The sequence below is a fragment of the Rhagoletis zephyria genome, unplaced genomic scaffold, assembly GCF_001687245.7.
Source record: "Rhagoletis zephyria isolate East Lansing unplaced genomic scaffold, Rhagoletis_zephyria_1.1 Rzeph_scaffold_08449, whole genome shotgun sequence".
Lineage (NCBI taxonomy): Eukaryota > Metazoa > Arthropoda > Insecta > Diptera > Tephritidae > Rhagoletis > Rhagoletis zephyria.
In genome coordinates, this window is record NW_016165529.1 from 1,309 (window position 1) to 18,553 (window position 17,245).

Below are 17,245 nucleotides of genomic sequence, written 5' to 3' on the forward strand. Positions count from 1 at the left end.
TTTTTTAATTTAAATTTGCTCTATTTTATTTCATGTTTTTATTTAATAAATTTATTTCGGTTTATTTTATTTTGTATTATCTGCTTTTATTAAGTTTTATTCAATTATTTATTTTTTTAAATTGTCTTTCGTCTTTTATTTTATCATATTTTATAGTATTTTATTTATTTTATTTTGTTTTTTTTTTCATTTTATTTTATTTCATGTAGTTTTTTATTTTATTTTTTATATTTTTATTTAATTTATATATCTTATTTTATTTTATATTTTCTGTTCCATACCTTCTCGAGTTTCAATTGGAAATAAAAAAACAAATTTGTTTGCTCTTAAAATAGATACTTTTACTGGTGAATAATATCGAGACTTAATGCAAATGAAAAACAAGTTATATCGAAAACATTAAATAATACATATATAAGTACAAACTAGAATAAGCACAGTAAATTAAATAGTGTACAAAAACAAAATATTAAATTAAAATACAAATTTTTTTATTACAATTAACGTTTTTGAGCAAATAAGTAAACGAAATTAGAGTGAAGCAATAATTTGGCGGACGGCATTTACAAGCTTCACTGTTCTTTCGGACGCTCATCTCCCGCCTCGGTGCGATGCTGTATTTCAATGTCGGCTGTGGAATCGCTTTGTCTGTATGTAGAACCATAATCGCTAAGGAAAAGTGTGTGAATGTAATAAAAAATAATTTACGAACTCAGAAATAAAAAAATAAGTGTACAAACGTACAATTAAATTAAAAAAATAAAAAATAAAAAATTATAGAAAAAGAATCAACTATAAGTTTAATATAGGTACGAGTATGTCTGTGTGCTTGTTTAGGAAATTCTACTGTATTTATGTAAATGTACATGTATTGCATGTCTCTAAAAATACAAAATTACGGAGGAATATGGGAAATGAGACGCATGAAGAAACAACATTTGAATGAGCGAAATTTTGCCAATTACGAGTACTGCTTATCAATTTGCTTTCAATGAGTATTCGAATTCGAATGATTTGAGAATTTCGAACAACGAGATATGTAGTAGATGTGTGTGTGTATTATATTAACAAATGAATTTAGTATTAACTTTTAGTTTGATAGGCTTATAGGGTTGAGAATAGTGACACGAAAGCAGGCATTCAAGGCATTCAAAATCGTTCAAAAAAGTTATAAGGAGAAATAATTATAGATTTAATATCGAGAACAGAAAGAAACCATTTTCGTTTTTTTTTTTGTAATCACTCAACTCACTAAAGCTTTTTCGATTTTGGGGGAATATTTAAAAAAAAAAACACAAACTACATTCAACAGTGGCGTAATTACTACTGTAACGGCATAGCCAAGTTTGGGAGGTCAAGAAGTTTAAAGTAAATAAACAATTATCTTTTGTATGCTCCGTATTTTTGCTTATATTGTTTTCAAAGCGCTCTTTCATTAAACTTTAGAAGCTTTATGTTCGGTTTATAGAAATGTATGAACTCGCAAACAGAAGTTTTGTATTTTAATATCTTGTTGTTGTTGTTGTTTATCATGCAACTTACCCATACAGTCTACTATCTCGGAATGTCCTTCTGTGTGTAACGTACGGTATTTGATTTTTTTTTTGTGAACGGAAATATTTTTTGTTTATTTCGTTTAATTATTATTTTTTTTTTAAATAAAATTTAGAGGAAAAAAATTAATAGCTGTCTGATGATTTTTATTTAATAACAACATGGCAAGCTCAATACAATACGAAACGAATTTGAATTGGAAAGTAAGTTTAAATTTAACTAAAAACAAAACATAAAATAAATTTAAGGTAGTAAATAAAAATAATTTAAAGAACCGTGCAAATGTTGGGCCAAACGAAACGAAATCTTTCGCGTATTCGATGTATTGTGAGGGGGTGGTGTTATAATTTGTGTTCGCAAAATGGTATAGTTTGGAAATCTTTGAGTCATGGACCAGCGTTAATTCTGATTTGACAAATAAATGCACAGATCCGCTATGGTGTGCTATGGTCTGATTGATCCTCTTCAAATGGCAGCAAAGTGGAATGAACTACTTCCCATATTTCTTTTAGTTAGATAAAATGGTCAGAAAAATGAGAACACAATTTTGGAGGTATTTTCGAATTTGGGATTGTTGGGAAAGTGGTAACTAAGTGAGAGAAATCAAGAAAAACCATTAACAATAGCAGTTAAGGTAGCATACATGAAGACACTTAAATTGCTCATTTGGTTTCATTAAAAAAATCAGGAATAAGTGAATAAACAGCGCGCTAAAAGAATATATTTTAGTACCTAACATTTCCCGAGGTCTACATACAATTTTCTTTTGATGCTCGTCCGATAAATAGGGATATACTTGTATATGGTGCCAACATTTTTGAATTAAAGTTGCATAGTATATGCCTTTGATACTTGCAAATCGGCTTTAGGAAAAGGCTCATTCTTTTTTTTTATAATATGGTGGCCGACGCGTGTAGAAACCCGCCACTACGGGCCAGTTTTTAAGTGCCAGTTTAAACTCAGGTTAAGTAAACTGAGTTTAAGTTGAATAGCTAGCTGAAATTTGATTGGCTGATCTTAGTTTAAACCAGCCAGATCGGGCGTTTAGACTGAGTTTAAACTACAGCCGTGCACTGAGAAACTGGCCCTAAGAGAAAAATAGAAATAGTATGGAGGACAGTAGCCGTGATTTTCACTGTACCTCCACCAAAGGTCTTGAAACTCTGTTAAACCTTTTTAGGTATTAAGCAATAGGTATGCACATATATATGTATGTATACACATAGTAATCTGCTCTCTGACTTTAGAACTCTCCTCCAAAATTATGCTCAACATCTACTCTTACAAGCACATTCTGCGGAATTGCAGCGCGGACGAGCTAGCAAGATTATTTCCTAACCCCCAATTCATCGAGTTTTCATTGCACAACCCAACCAAAGATGGGCCAGGGAAGCACTTGCCAGGTAACCAGGTAAATTTGCCATAGAGTTAATTTCTGAGTAGTTCTCCTTGCATTCTGCATTGGCTGCATTGGGTTTTTACTGGGTTTTCGAAGGCATAGCGGACTTAGAATCTTAAAGCATCTGCATTTTTCCATAAGGGTATTCAGACTATACTCGTTAAGGTCTTAATTCGGTATTCGGTAACCCCCCAACATTGTTTTATTTTTGTAAATTACCGAATATAACGAGGTGGCAAGTATGATAATGTGGTAATACACACGTTAAAATGTCAGCTGATTCCTTTCTGTCACTTATTTGCTGGAATTTTCTCGCGCGAAAAGTGCATACATTTTATCACAAGCTCAACAAGTCTTTCTATCGTGGAATCAATAATTGTTTATAAATAAAAGAACTACATGTCAGCTTATTCGAAAGGAATTGTATACAGAAAAAGAATAAGGGGCGTCCGAAGGTGAAAGTGTTACCGAGTTATCAGATAACGAATTAATACATTAACGAAGATAGTCTGAATACCCTTTATGATTAGCAAGGAAAGCAAAGTGGTTCCATTACATTGGGAAGTAGATGCTATAATCGTGGGGTCACGGCAGAGGTATTACATGGGGCTCCTGATCTGAATATGCGTCTCTACATTTCTTACGGAAAGTGCTAACCTCTGTGACCTAACTTAATCCATGGCAAATTTCGTTAGAGAAAGCATTGTCAGTACAACAAAATGAGCTTTGCAGAATCCTGGTTTTTGTGTGTATTTTATGATTTTTTCTATTCTATGAACTCAACTTCCAGCTGAGATATTTATACCAGGCTCTCTTCGAAATCAAATACGGATAGTCAGCGGACGAGAAACGACTGGCGTGCTTTGTTGAACTCGGCCAAAATCGCTTAGGCGGTTACAGCGCCAAATTGGAAGAAGAAGAAGAAGTCAGCACGAGTAAAGAAAAATGCCCTTTTGTTTCCTTCTTCTTATTTTGCGCACACAAATTATTCACATAGATAGAGATTTTCATATTTCTCTGGTCACTGATTCTAAATCAACCGATCTGCAGTACTGAATGTAAGTACTTTTCAATATTTTTTAATTTATTAACTTAATGAAATGAGAACCTCTTACATTTCAAGCTTCACTTGAATATTTTTCTTAAGCACTGTCAAGAAATAAGTAAGTGTGATATGAAGTTAGCATTTTGTATTTAAATCCTTTTGACTGAGATGATGAGCGTTAGTGTACGTATTACGCAACTTTCTTCAATCAATTATGTACATACATATATGTCAGTTATTTAAGTATTAAATATTTATATGCAATATGCAAAAAAAAACACATATATATGTAAATATTCTGAACTGGTGTTTACCTTCCATTTCCGTGTCGGAATAGCGCGCAAATCTCTTCGAATGTCTTATTCTTAGTCTCAGGAACCTTCTTATAGGTGAATATCCAAAATATAGCTAAGCAAACGCTAAACGGCAAAAATGTATAATTCTCCAATTCAGCCTGTTGGCGTAGAAAAAAAATGATGTTAGAGTGTTATAAAATTCGCTAGAAATTTGGAAAAATCAGAAAAAAAGTAACGTTACCTTCATACTGGGGAAACCAATGCCGACTACGAAGTTCGCCATCCAATTGACCAGTACAGCGATTGCCATCGCGCTGGGTCGTGGTCCTTGCGAGAACAATTCCGCTGTGATCATCCATGGGATGGAGCCGGGTCCGACCGAGAAGAATACGACAAAGCCGAGCGTCGACACCACCGACAGATACGACATCCAATCGATCATTTCCTGTACATAACCAAAAAACTCCTATACAAAACGTGTAGCTACCGATTCTCGATGATTTGTAGGCTTTTTCTTTGATTGTTTTTTTTTTCTTTTTTCGTTTTTTGAATGTTATTTCGAGATTTTTTTTTTGAATTCAGTAATGTACCCAACAAAACAAATCAAGGAGAAAATAAAATTATAATAATAATTAATGTAAGTAAATTAAATTAACTTAACTTATACACGAAATTAAAGTTTTTTTTTTTCTACTGACTTACAGCAAATTCATGGCATAATTGTTTTGTGTTACTTGGTAATAACAGATTTGTGGCTGTCATAGAATTTAAATTTTTTCCTATAAAAAGTTAAGTAAAAATTACGTATTTTCATAGGAGAGTTTACTTTTTTACAAAATACTTTTTACACGTCGGACGAGAGAGGGCCTAGTGCTACCGCTGGGCATTCAGCTTTCATGAAAAAAAAAACTTAAAAGCTTTTAATTGTTTTGGTTTTTTCACATTTTCATTATTTAAGTTTTTACAAATTTATTTAAGTATTTAGTAAGTTTATATATTTTTTATTAATTGGCTATTTTTTTCAAAATAAAGTAAGTACTCTTTATGACTAAGTAAATATGATTTTAATGTAGTAGTGTCGCTTGCTGCTCGAAAAGCTTCTGCTGTGGTGACTTTTAACAAAACGTATAATTATTTTATTTTTCAAATATGTAAGTATTTATAACAATAACCTGTGTTCGCGCTGCTTCAGCTTCAGTGAAAAGTTTCCTGTTTTGCTTTGTGAAATTTGGACATTTACAAAATATCGCTCCATTGCACTTTTGACTATACATACATACATACTATACACTATGTGTTTAGTGTATATACAAAACGCTCTTACTGTGTAGCTTATTGTGTTGGCTGCGTTTAAGGCGATTGTGGGTTTAGCTGCTCGATATTTTTGTTTAAGTGTACAAGTTTGTTTGCTTTTTAAAAATTGGTGCTATAAATTTCAATTTGAACTTTGTGAGTGTTCGTGTCTTAAGTCTTTTGTTTTCGAATTACACTGCTTGCCGAATCGCTTGAAGTTTCGGTGCGAAATTTTCGATTCTTCTGTAACCAATACGTAGCTAGATAATTGGAAGCTAAATTAAATTTGTTGGTTTCCGTTTAACGGAATGAACAACACATTTTAGATTCAGCTTCACTGTTTTAGCCGTGAAATGAAACAAAGCATTTGAAAAGCCAAATTAAAAAAAAAAAGTGAAAATTAAAAAACGAAATAATTTTTTTTTTGTGAGTGTGCTTGTTCGCAGAGGGTAAAAAGCCTGCCAAGTCGAGAATTTTTTCATTTTGCAGGGGACAGACTTTTGAATAAATGAGTTATTTCAGTGAATTTCGTCCAATTAACAATAGAATTATCTTCTTCTTTGAGCAAATTACTGTTTTCATATTAATTGTCAATTTTATGAATCATTTGAAAAGTATAAGCAAATAACGCAAATTGTTAATTTGCTTTCTGTTGCAATTTTTATAACTCACTATTTGACAGAGAAAATGCATTATTTAATTTTCTTTGGAAAAATTCTATTAGTTCAAAATTTTAAGTTTGGCAAGATCTTCGATTGGAAAGTGAACAACAACAAATTTACAGCTTTGTTCGTATTATTTGAGGAGCCCGCATGCTCATCATTCTCGTACAATAAACTCATTTATTCAAATACTTAACCTAAACAACTTAATATAGTGTAAAAAAAAAAACTAACAAACACTGAAGCATGCAAACACAAATTAATTTAACTAGGAAAGCTACCGTGAGAAAAAAAGGATAAAAATTTACAGCTTAGGGCGTTTAAGTTGTGCTTTTTACAAGGCAGTACAGAAAATTTTAAAACTAAAATTTTCAGGGTGGTCCAAACACAGTTCCGTAAATTGTCTTCTTGAATATTGCATTTTCTGATCGAAATTTATTATCTCGGTGGCGGTTTTGCCGCTGAGGAATCTTGAGAAAAGTCGCGATTCTTCAAACACGCATACCCATACAAAGGTGTGTATTGGCTTACGAAACGTCTCCGTTTTCGACATTTCACTGGCAGAAGAATTTCCTATAATCGGATTTTCATTAAGCCATAGTATCTCAAAAGCTCACACCATATAAATTAGAGATCAGCGCCACTACAGCTAGGGCACGCATAAGTGAGCGTCACCGATACATAGGCAGAAATAAAAATGGGAACAACCCGCATAAGAAGCTTAGCTGGATCTTCTATCTTGGTAAAAAGCTTAGTAAAGCACCTGCAGTTATGTCGGCGCGCAAGGGAGTTTTGGTATTTTTGTGGCTAAAAAGCTTTTTTCAACTCTAGATTCCTCTTTAAGATTTTGTTCAAATGGAAGCAGCTTCAAGAGAAATGCAAGTGCTTGCACTTTCCTGAAGAGGAACCATCAGATAGATAAAATAACATTTGGGGTAGCGAAAACACCGTTCTATATCTTCTTCGATACCTTTAATACCTGAGTTGGCCAACGTAGTAACGATGGACAGTAGCGGTAAGAGGTCTTACAGAGATCAAATTATTTGGTTATCCAACGATTATGAAGTACCAACCGGTGATATATATATATGCGTTCTCACGTGGATCATATTCGTCTGTGTGAAGCTGGTAGAATGCGGCATTTGTCTGCAGGACGATGAGCCATCCCGGAAACCCATTAGTTTTGAGTGTTCATCCTTTGCCAGATAAATAAAAATTTACTTCAATAAAGGCTCTTTTGGCATGTTTTGTGAAATTGGATTTGACAAAGGATGACGGAAAATCGCGACCCCCACCAACAAGTAGCTGATTTCAGAAGAGAATATTCCCTGGGCTAAAAAGCATTTTGGGGGTCCAAATGTCTGGAGTTTTTGTCTTGCCACAGCCTATTTAACTGCGTCACTCCACCAAACTAAGTTTATGGTAAATTGCTTAAGTAACTTGTGTTTAGATCACCCTTTAAACGAGATAGACTACTAAAAGTATCAAAAATATATTTAAAGTATTTATAAAAGCTATTGTTTTTTTTTCATATTATAATTTAAAATTCGCAAAGCGTGCACATGCTTTTGAATGATTCTATTTTATGTTTTTTTTTTGATGATTCAATCGAGTACTTTTATGCCTTTCATGCTTGTTTTTCAATTCAAGATTTAAGTTCGAACGCATGAATCAAATCTTAACTGCCTACTACAAAAATATTAAATTGTATGCTTTTATAATTACGCTTTATAAGTAGTATAAAATATATCATGGATTGTATTTTTTATATAAATTTGTACTGAACATTCCTTCGAGTCATGCAATAAATCATAGCTAATTTATGATTTTTTTATTTCATACCGAAATTGACTATTTCATTGTTTAAAGACATACAAAAATTAAAAAAAAAACAAGTCTAAGCGCCGTTTCACAGTGGTTCAAAATTGGCATTTAGTTATATATTTGCAAGAGACCATTTGAGCCCGATTTTTTTTTTTTTTTTTTTTATTACATATGTTAAATTTTTTAAGAGCGAATTGCAGAAAAAGTAGCTATTTTGAAGAAATTTGATTCTCGTGTTCTAGTTGATGAATGTTACATAGTAAAAACTAGTTGAAAAAATGTTTTGGGTTCCCCCAAAATGAAAAAGATTTCACGAAAAAAACTAAAACCTTATAAAAAAAATGTCTACCAAACGCAATATTTTTAGCCTCTAGGCAAATTTTGGGTTTGCCGTTTTGTAGATCTTTAAATTTTAATAAACGAAGTGCAAGTTGCAAGTGGCTAAGAGTTCGCCTCGATTTTTAATAATACATATATATAGTAAGAATATAAACTACACGAGACAAAGGGAACGCTCTTATTTCTTATTTAGCTTGCAGATATGCTCGAAATGTTAACGAAAAAAAAACTATAATCAACTCCAGTGCATTATGAACAGTAAATTACAGTTTTGAACCACTGTGCGTTTATATGGTGGAGTCCTGCATAACTCACATTGGACAATTAACTATTGATTTTTGGTGAACAAATTGCAATTGACCAGCCAAATGTGAGTTAATTCACCAGCCTTAAATTCACGGCCATAAAATTTAAAGTATCAAAAAGAGCATTGTATTTTGTTGGAATTTTAAATAACTAAATACGATACAAACCACAAATTCAAATATCACATAATAAGTAGACCATAAAAAACTTTCACTTTCAATACTTGCCCTTTGATAATTGGCAGCCAAGCATGCTTTGCTGTGCACCTTGGCTGTCGGTGTTTGGTGTTTGTACTTGCCTTAATTAAAAATGAAATCGTTATGAATATCGAGAATATGAACATGCCACCTAAACCGTATAGATGGAGGGTTCGACGACCGGTGCGATCCATTAACGGTATTGAGACGAGTGTCATCAGCAACTGTGGAAATTTGTTAAACGAACAAACAAACNATAAAAAACTTTCACTTTCAATACTTGCCCTTTGATAATTGGCAGCCAAGGATGCTTTGCTGTGCACCTTGGCTGTTGGTGTTTGGTGTTTGTACTTGCCTTAATTAAAAATGAAATCGTTATGAATATCGAGAATATGAACATGCCACCTAAACCGTATAGATGGAGCGTTCGACGACCGGTGCGATCCATTAACGGTATTGAGACGAGTGTCATCAGCAACTGTGGAAATTTGTCAAACGAACAAACAAAAAAACAAACAAAAAAAAGTGGATTTAGCTCTTTAGTCCTCTTGCGAGTGCTTTCAATTTCCAAACCATTATGGCTCCAATGCCTATCGTTGAGAATTTGGCGCTCTCCTCCGTCAGGCCAGAGCTCATGAACAGCGATGTTGAGTAGTATAGCACCGCATTGATACCGCTGAACTGCTGGCTCAGCTGCATCACAATGCCGATTATCAATGGCGGCCGCAGTGTGGGCGAGCAGATTAGCTCCATGGTGGAGATGTGGCTTTCCGACTGTTGGGCGCGTTCTTCGGCGCGCATCTCTTCAATGTCCTCATCCACCGTACTCGAGGCACGTAGTCGTCGCAGCGCTGTAGCGGAAAAGTTTTTTTTTATTTAGAAGGAATTTAAGGCATTTATTTGTGCGAGCATTGTTTACCTCTTCGGGCTTCCTCCTCCCATTGTTTCGTGATGAGCAGATATCTGGGCGATTCCGGGCATATCGGCAGTAATATTAATTGCAATATTGCTGGACATATGGCTAGGCCAAGTAATATGGGCCAGCCATCATTAGTTCCTAAAATTTGTTCGATTCCCAGGACTTGGGATAGTAGTAAACCTATTGTCACAGCCAATTGATTTACGGTGCCTAATCCACCGCGTAAGTTCAGTGGCGCTATTTCAGAGATGTACATTGGCACCAATGATGTATTAAGACCTGCAACACACACAAAAACACACACAGATGGAGGTAAGTAGATTTTAAGATTTGAATTTTGTTTTGCTCCACTCACCGCAATTAACACCAATAATAAATCGGCCGAGGAATAACATTTCATAGGAATGACTAACTTTGGTAAAACCCATTAGACAAGCACCCGATATGCCAAGCACATTATTTAATAATAGTCCGCCTTTTCTGTAATTGCGATTGAGAAAGGGAAAAGGAAGTTGTTATTCGTTTAGCATTTTGTAGCATTTTGTAGCCCGCGTTAATCGAACTCACCTGCCGAAGCGATTGGCCACCCAAGCGCCACTGAAACCACCCAACATGCCGCCAATGGCGAATATCGACACCGCCACCGAGTACAGCTGCTGTATGAACTCCTCACTGATATCCTCGCCATAGCGATCCTTGTACACGTCCTTCATGAAATTCTCGATATTCTTCTCGGGCGCATTTATCACACCGGTATTGTAACCGAACTGTAGCATGCCCAGCACCGCCGAGAATATCGAGTATGTTAGGAAGAAGGTAAGACCCTGTGGGGGGAGAACAAGCGAAGAACACACAAATTGGCAACGTAAATTTGGCTTTTTTCAAGTTAATTGATGGAATTGTGCGCAGAGGAATATAAAAAAAGAATTTAAGTGCATAACTAAAAATTAAAGGACTTAATTAGGAAATGAAGTTAAGTAAAATTATATTTAAAATATATATTTGCCGAGTGGGTTGAACCGATTGCGTTTGAGATTAACGGGTTTTCTTTTGGAATAAAAGATTAAATAAACAAATTCAAAACTGTAGAAAACATTTTGTAATAAGGCTTGGAGTCATTATTAAAATCCATCGTCCGCTGCCCTCTCCAGTCTTCTCTGGCTGAATCGTCACAGGGCTTAGAGCGCGGTCAGGATGTCGTTTATACCAAAGGCCGGCAGAAGCTCTGACATATTTTCCAATGCTTTTAAGACAATCAGTCTCTCTTCGCTTCTGTTTAAATCGTAGAAAAGCTGATTAATCTGCATATTATAAACAGGATGTCTCTCGATCTACATATATGCTTAATTATACCGAGAGGCTTTGGTTTGCTTTAGGGATGTTGAGAATATGGAATTTTAGACATCCGCGGACGCGAATGCGAATGCAGAAGTCAAGTATTTTTAAGAAACAATTAGGTAAGTAAATTAGGTTTTTTAGGTTAATAAAAAAATGGAAAAGTTAAAAATTGAAAATTGTATTTAATAAAAAGTAATGAGAATTGCATCGGGGCTGAAAATGTCGGATGCATCCTCCCGATTTTCATCTTGACTTGAAGAATTTAGCATAATGGCGAGATCGTTGTTTAAACACCGCTTACAAGCCAAACCAGATGGGTCAGATTTTTCTAAAAACTTTTTAAAAATAATTCTTCATTCTCATTCCTTTGGTTGTTTCGGAATTTGGGGAAGCTGTAACGTTATCAGCGTTTTTCGATTTTAGTTTCTGTAATAAATTTTTAATACTTTCTTCTGCGACTGGTTTGAAAATTTTTTTTCTTATACCGATCTAAATATGTAGATGGATATGGAAAATTAATTATTATTTTCCAGAAATGAAAACGAACGAAATTCTGTTTCCAAAGAAATTTAAACCAAAAACAGTCGGTTATTTTCTTTATTTTTTAGACATTGTTAAACAATTAAACAATTCAAGAGGCTTTACTCGGGAGTTTTCGTAATTTTTCGGGGCTTTGCGATAATTTTAACTATTTTTTGCAGCTTTTCGTCTTCTATGTATTTCAGGAATTTCGCTATTGTTCGGTAATTTCGCTGTAGTAAATCGGAGAACACTTCGCTATTTTGTAAAAAAAAAAATAAATAAAATCATAAAATATTTGAAGCAACAAAATAATACTTCATATGTATAAAAAATAAAACTGCAAATCAAATTATTTACTAAAATAAGAAAACTTTATTTTTGCTTTTACATTTCATTTTGGAATTTAGTTAGGTTGAAATAAAATTACGGCTAAAACACAGTAAAATAAATAAACTTATGCAATAAATAACAAACTAACTGCATACAATAATATTTAATAACAAACACAAGGATTATGAAGAAGCGGTCTGTATTCGTAAATGCCATTATGCGCTAAACTTTCGTTGTACAAATAAATGTAAGCGAGTGTAATTGTGAGCTGATTTGGCGATCGAATTGCATTTGTTGTTGTTGTGTAAATTTTTGAATTTTGTATATTCGCACGCATAATGAGATTTTTCACTTTGTTGTACATGAATATAAATGAAATTCAAGTATTAATTACACAACATGGCAAATAATTTAAGCTACAAACTTGTTCTAAAAGTCTTAGCTTCCGTCTGTGTGTGTGCTCCTCCAGTCTGTCGACGTATTCGCGCAGCTCTTCGATTTCCTCTTTAACCTGTTGCACGGTGTCCAATTCGTGTTTGATGGCAACCATGTCCCGTTTTACCTAAAATATAGTAGGTTGGTTATTAGTTTCTTTTGAATAAAAAAAATTAAAAAGTGAAATGCTGGTAGTTTTTACAGATAAATAGATATGTACTGTGAGTTTTCTTCGGAACACTTGGGGTTTGAATTAAGTTGAGTTAAATATATGTAAATGTATTTTTTTTAGGATCATGAACAATTCCTACATGAGTTACGTGATGAAAATTGTAATGAAAATTTATTTATACATAAATGTGTATACTTACAATTACGCTTTGAGTTATTAAAAGTTTTGTATCAACTATTTTATATTAAAAAAGGCTGTCATATATAATCTACTACATTGTCTATTTTACTGAACCACGATCTTCTTTATGCATTCTTAACTATTGATTTTAAATTCCTTTATATTCACTTAGGAAAAGAACTCTAAACAACACCATCAGCTTGAAGGGCCTAAAAAGTGTTTCTGGTCCTACTTCTGTGCTAAAAGATTTTTTTTGAGTTATGTCACCTTTGAAGATCGTGTACGATATGCAAATAACTCAGTTACGTTATATAAATATATATATATATACATACATATGATGTTGGTCTGTAGACGAATTTTTTGGTCGGTTATGGGTTCTCTTTTGTCTAGTCTGTTAAGGTTAGGGTATTTCAAAAAAGCATACAAAATATCCTCTAGGTCGCAGGTTTTGTTCTGTTCTACCAAGTTTATGAACTAACTAATTAATTAAGGATCCTTATTCAGTCTTCCCGAAACCTAGGCGAATCTTAATAACTCTATATCGACATCTTAGACTTAGTCAGACTTAGCATGGCGTCGATATGTATGTAGTTCCTAAACAAGTTTGCAATTCAATTTATTAAATACGTCACAGATTCATTGACGTACATAACTACGCTGGTGCACATTGATTTGAATGTGGATTTTAAGGCTTTTGTCTAATAAAAATTCTATGAAGCGCAGAAGCATATGCAGCCAACACACAATTGCATACTTAAAAACAGATTGAATGGCTGACGATATAATTTTATAACGCTACCTGTCAATAAATCTAGGCATACTACATATGTACATAAGTGTGTGTGTATAAATACGTTAAATTTAATTGTTACTTTATGTATGACGATAAAAGACGCATATATGCATAAATATATTTCAAATTTCTAGCTCACTCACCTCTGACACCTCACTTTGACAACTCTCCACGGATTTGGTCAGCTCCTGCAGCTGAGTACGTATTTCACACAAGGCGACTGTCGTCTCCAAGTGTCGATCGCCTCTTTGAAGCTCATCCAGTTTGGCTGATAAATTCATGCTCATCACGCTAACTTGCTTTTGCAAACTGGCGACGTGAAGCGACATGAAGCGACATGAAGCGACATGAAGCGACATGAAGCGACGCGACGCGACGTATGCCATTCACAGGTGTTAATGGAGTGTGGCGACAAACGGAGGTTGTTGCGCCGGTCGGTCGTTCGGTTGGTCATTCAAATGCAATTAGATGTTATTAATTTAATTGACGATAACGTCGACGACGACAAGGACAACGACGCAGTTGCAGATGCAGGTTGGTCGATGGGTCGGTGGGTCGACGTAGTTCGTATGTAAATGTGGCAATCGGTTGTATTATTAAATTACAGTTGCAGTTGCCCACACACGCACACACACACGTGCGCACCAAACGCAAGTGGCACACAAATAACAACGGCATGCCGGTGCACAGATTTTCACGAAATGTGTGCAGCAAAATCACAGCGCGCACATTTGAGTGCGAATTTATAAATATATATATATATATATATGTGTGTGGGTGTGCGTTTTAGTTATGTGGCGAAGCGAGGTCGCAATTTCATGTTGCACATTTCATGTTGAAATTCGAGTCAAGTCGAAGTTGCAGGTGCCACCGCAGGACCGCAGCAAGAAAGTGGAAATATTTTTTTTTATTGAGTACAATTGAACGAGCCATAGTTGGTTAGTAAAGAATGCTAGGAATTTGATTATATACTTCAATTATGAGCAGAAAATGCGAAAATGCAATTTATAATATTTACAGTACCTACTTATTTATTTAGTTTTTTTATGTATGCACCTACTCGAGTAATATGTTTTTTCTTTAGTAGTATAAAGGTTATTTACAAGCGAAAAAATATATATATGTATGCATATGTAAGTATGTAAGCACATATAAAATGTATGCATTCGAATGAAGTATGAGCTGGGCAGGGCGTACGAGTGCCAACAAATAAATGGCGAAATGCAGTATTTATGAGTTGTTGCATGAAAGGTAAGTAAATATGCAGCTGCTATGCATGTCGCATGTTAGTGTTTGTACTTGTGTACATATGCACCAATGTGAGTGTGCACTTAGCTGCTTTTTTACTATTTTTTGTTTGTTTTTTTTTTGTAATGTATTTTTAGTGTATTATTATTTATAAATAGCGAGACATAAATCACACCAATAAAAAATAAGTTTGCTGCTTATTCGCTTCGTTGCTAAGCAAATGAATTGAAATGCCTGGCAAAGCAATGGCAAACAAGGAAAAGGCACAGCAGCGACGCAGCAAATTTATTGCATTCTTAATATATATTATTTCACGTTTTATTGTAGTAGTAAATTTGTATATATATGTATGAATATACTATGTGGCAGTGGCAATCAAATAAGGGAAATAACTGTTTTTAAACCGGCAGGTGAAATAGTTAAATGTGAAATGATATAGTTGCATGTGTTAAATATATACAAATGTAGATATGTGTGTACGTAGAAATGTATGTACAGGTGTTTGTATTTCAAAATTACTATAATTTGATTTGTGCTACTGTAGTTTGAAACGCCTGGCTGGCGAAAGGATGTATGAAAGGAAAAGGACGCAGGAATATGAATGAAAATTTCCACGACAGAGGAATTCATCAAATAGGCGACGAATTTATTCCACCTAAATACATAGCTCAGGCAAAGCTTTTATAAGGTTCACATTTCGAAAAGATTTATCAAACGTTGTATCAATTCTTTAAAGGGCCCATACATGATATCAGCCATGCTGGCGCTATCAAGTGTTGGTGCCAGCCGATTGACGGTGTATGTTCTTGTGGAGTGATTTTACCAGCTGCTAGTGCGAAATCAAAAACGATTTGACATTTTTAAGATTGTACCAGCATGATGGTGCCGAGGATGGTGAAATTCGCTCATTTTTTTGAGTAAAAAGTATTTTGGCGGAAATTCCTTGCACTATATAAGTCAAAGACGTGTTTGCGTAAGATTATTGCCGTTGTGAATTAAAAAAAAAAAAAACAATGTTTAATAAAATGTTTAAAAAAATGATCAAATTTCGGCTCTAATCATTTCGTTTTTTCCGGACTTCATTTATAAATAAATAAATATTGTACCAATGGTAGTATGTCATAGCCCTGCAGGGAAATCGCGGACTAGTGAATCAAATTTCTAGTTCCGTACTAGGTCTTTATCGCCAAAAACGAACTAGTCCGATATGAACTAAATCCCCGCCAGTCCGAAATCGGCGAAAAGTGGTACTCTTAAAAAACTAATTTATTTCCGTTTTTTCACTAGAAATCGATATCTAAAGTGACGAATTTAGAAATGGTTCGGAACTATAGAAAAAGGGATGCAGCGGAGGGCTTGTTTACTTTACATAGATATGTGTTCGGCGGCTTTTTCGTTCAAATACGCCTGTTCTATTCTGCGCTTCGCAGATGCTTTTTCATAGCTTGGTAATACAAAACTAAAATTTGTGTTAACATTTCAACATCTTGGGACCGTCTGGAATCTAAGAAATAACAGCGAGCACCTCTGCAAACTCAGCTACAGCTAAAGGTATGTAAACGTACATTTCTTACAATCATTCAAACAAATTTAATTTCAAATTGAAAACACATTTCTTCCAAAATAACCTAAAATCGCACACATGGAAGAACCAAAAAGATTGAAAAATCATGATACTTTTTTCTTTCGTCTGTCGATTTTGGAACTGGTTCGGAACTATAGAATTTAGGACTAGTTCGGAACTATCGAAAAATGGATGCAGCGGGGGTCAATTGACACTTCCTAGGACATCGCCATGTTAAATTCGCCAGTTGCTTGCATGCAAAAGAGATTTATCGCGAACCAGTACTGGGTCTAAATGTACTAGAAGCGCCCCAGTTCAGAACTAGAGATTTTCCCCACAGGGATGCTTCAAGCTGGATGGTGCCAGCAAGCTGGTGTCGTTTATTTCCCCTTTTTTAAAAACTTTGTGTGCATATATCTTTGCTTTTGGTCAGAATTTTTGTTGAAAAACACGAATATTTATTAATTTTTTAATTCCCTTGATTAAAAACAGTATACATATAAACAGAACCAAATCGAATTTCGTCGGAAGGAACGGTGACGTCGGATGATATTCGCCACAACATTTCGCCCAGTACAAGAGAAACGAAACGATCGATGCTTCTTCCTGGTAATTATCGGCTAGAAAAGCAGAAAAGCAAAGCTACTTTTTCACTGGCAGCTGGCATAATTAAAAATAAATCTATACTCGCCGAAATTTGTCAGACGAAGTTCGCTCAGCGATTTGATTCCGTTTATACTTTATACTTAGGCGGCGTTTTTGTGCGTTAAGTGAAATTAATTAAATTGTTGCTAAAAATTAATGCTGCATTTTAAAGACGATTGTA

At 34.4% G+C, this 17,245-nt stretch overlaps 1 protein-coding gene across 4 annotated transcripts; it reads right to left on the reverse strand.

Moving 5' to 3' along the window:
* Positions 1 to 303: 303 nt before the first annotated feature.
* On the reverse strand, positions 304 to 14,604 carry LOC108375061 (glucose transporter type 1-like). Of its 4 annotated transcripts, none has more exons than XM_017631137.1 (10): positions 13,751 to 14,604; positions 12,419 to 12,586; positions 10,402 to 10,658; positions 10,190 to 10,314; positions 9,835 to 10,113; positions 9,489 to 9,766; positions 9,271 to 9,393; positions 4,536 to 4,760; positions 4,313 to 4,452; positions 304 to 669 (listed from the first exon to the last, which is right to left on the reverse strand). In XM_017631137.1, the coding sequence occupies exons 1-10, from the start codon at positions 13,991 to 13,993 to the stop codon at positions 573 to 575; spliced, it is 1,935 nt and encodes a 644-aa protein (XP_017486626.1). In that variant the 5' UTR covers positions 13,994 to 14,604; the 3' UTR covers positions 304 to 572. The 4 variants fall into 4 exon arrangements, with proteins under 4 accessions (XP_017486626.1, XP_017486627.1, XP_017486629.1 ...); XM_017631138.1 differs by having other exon boundaries at positions 4,536 to 4,739; positions 13,751 to 14,603; XM_017631140.1 differs by having other exon boundaries at positions 12,449 to 12,586; positions 13,751 to 14,602.
* Between the last annotated feature and the right edge of the window lie 2,641 nt (positions 14,605 to 17,245).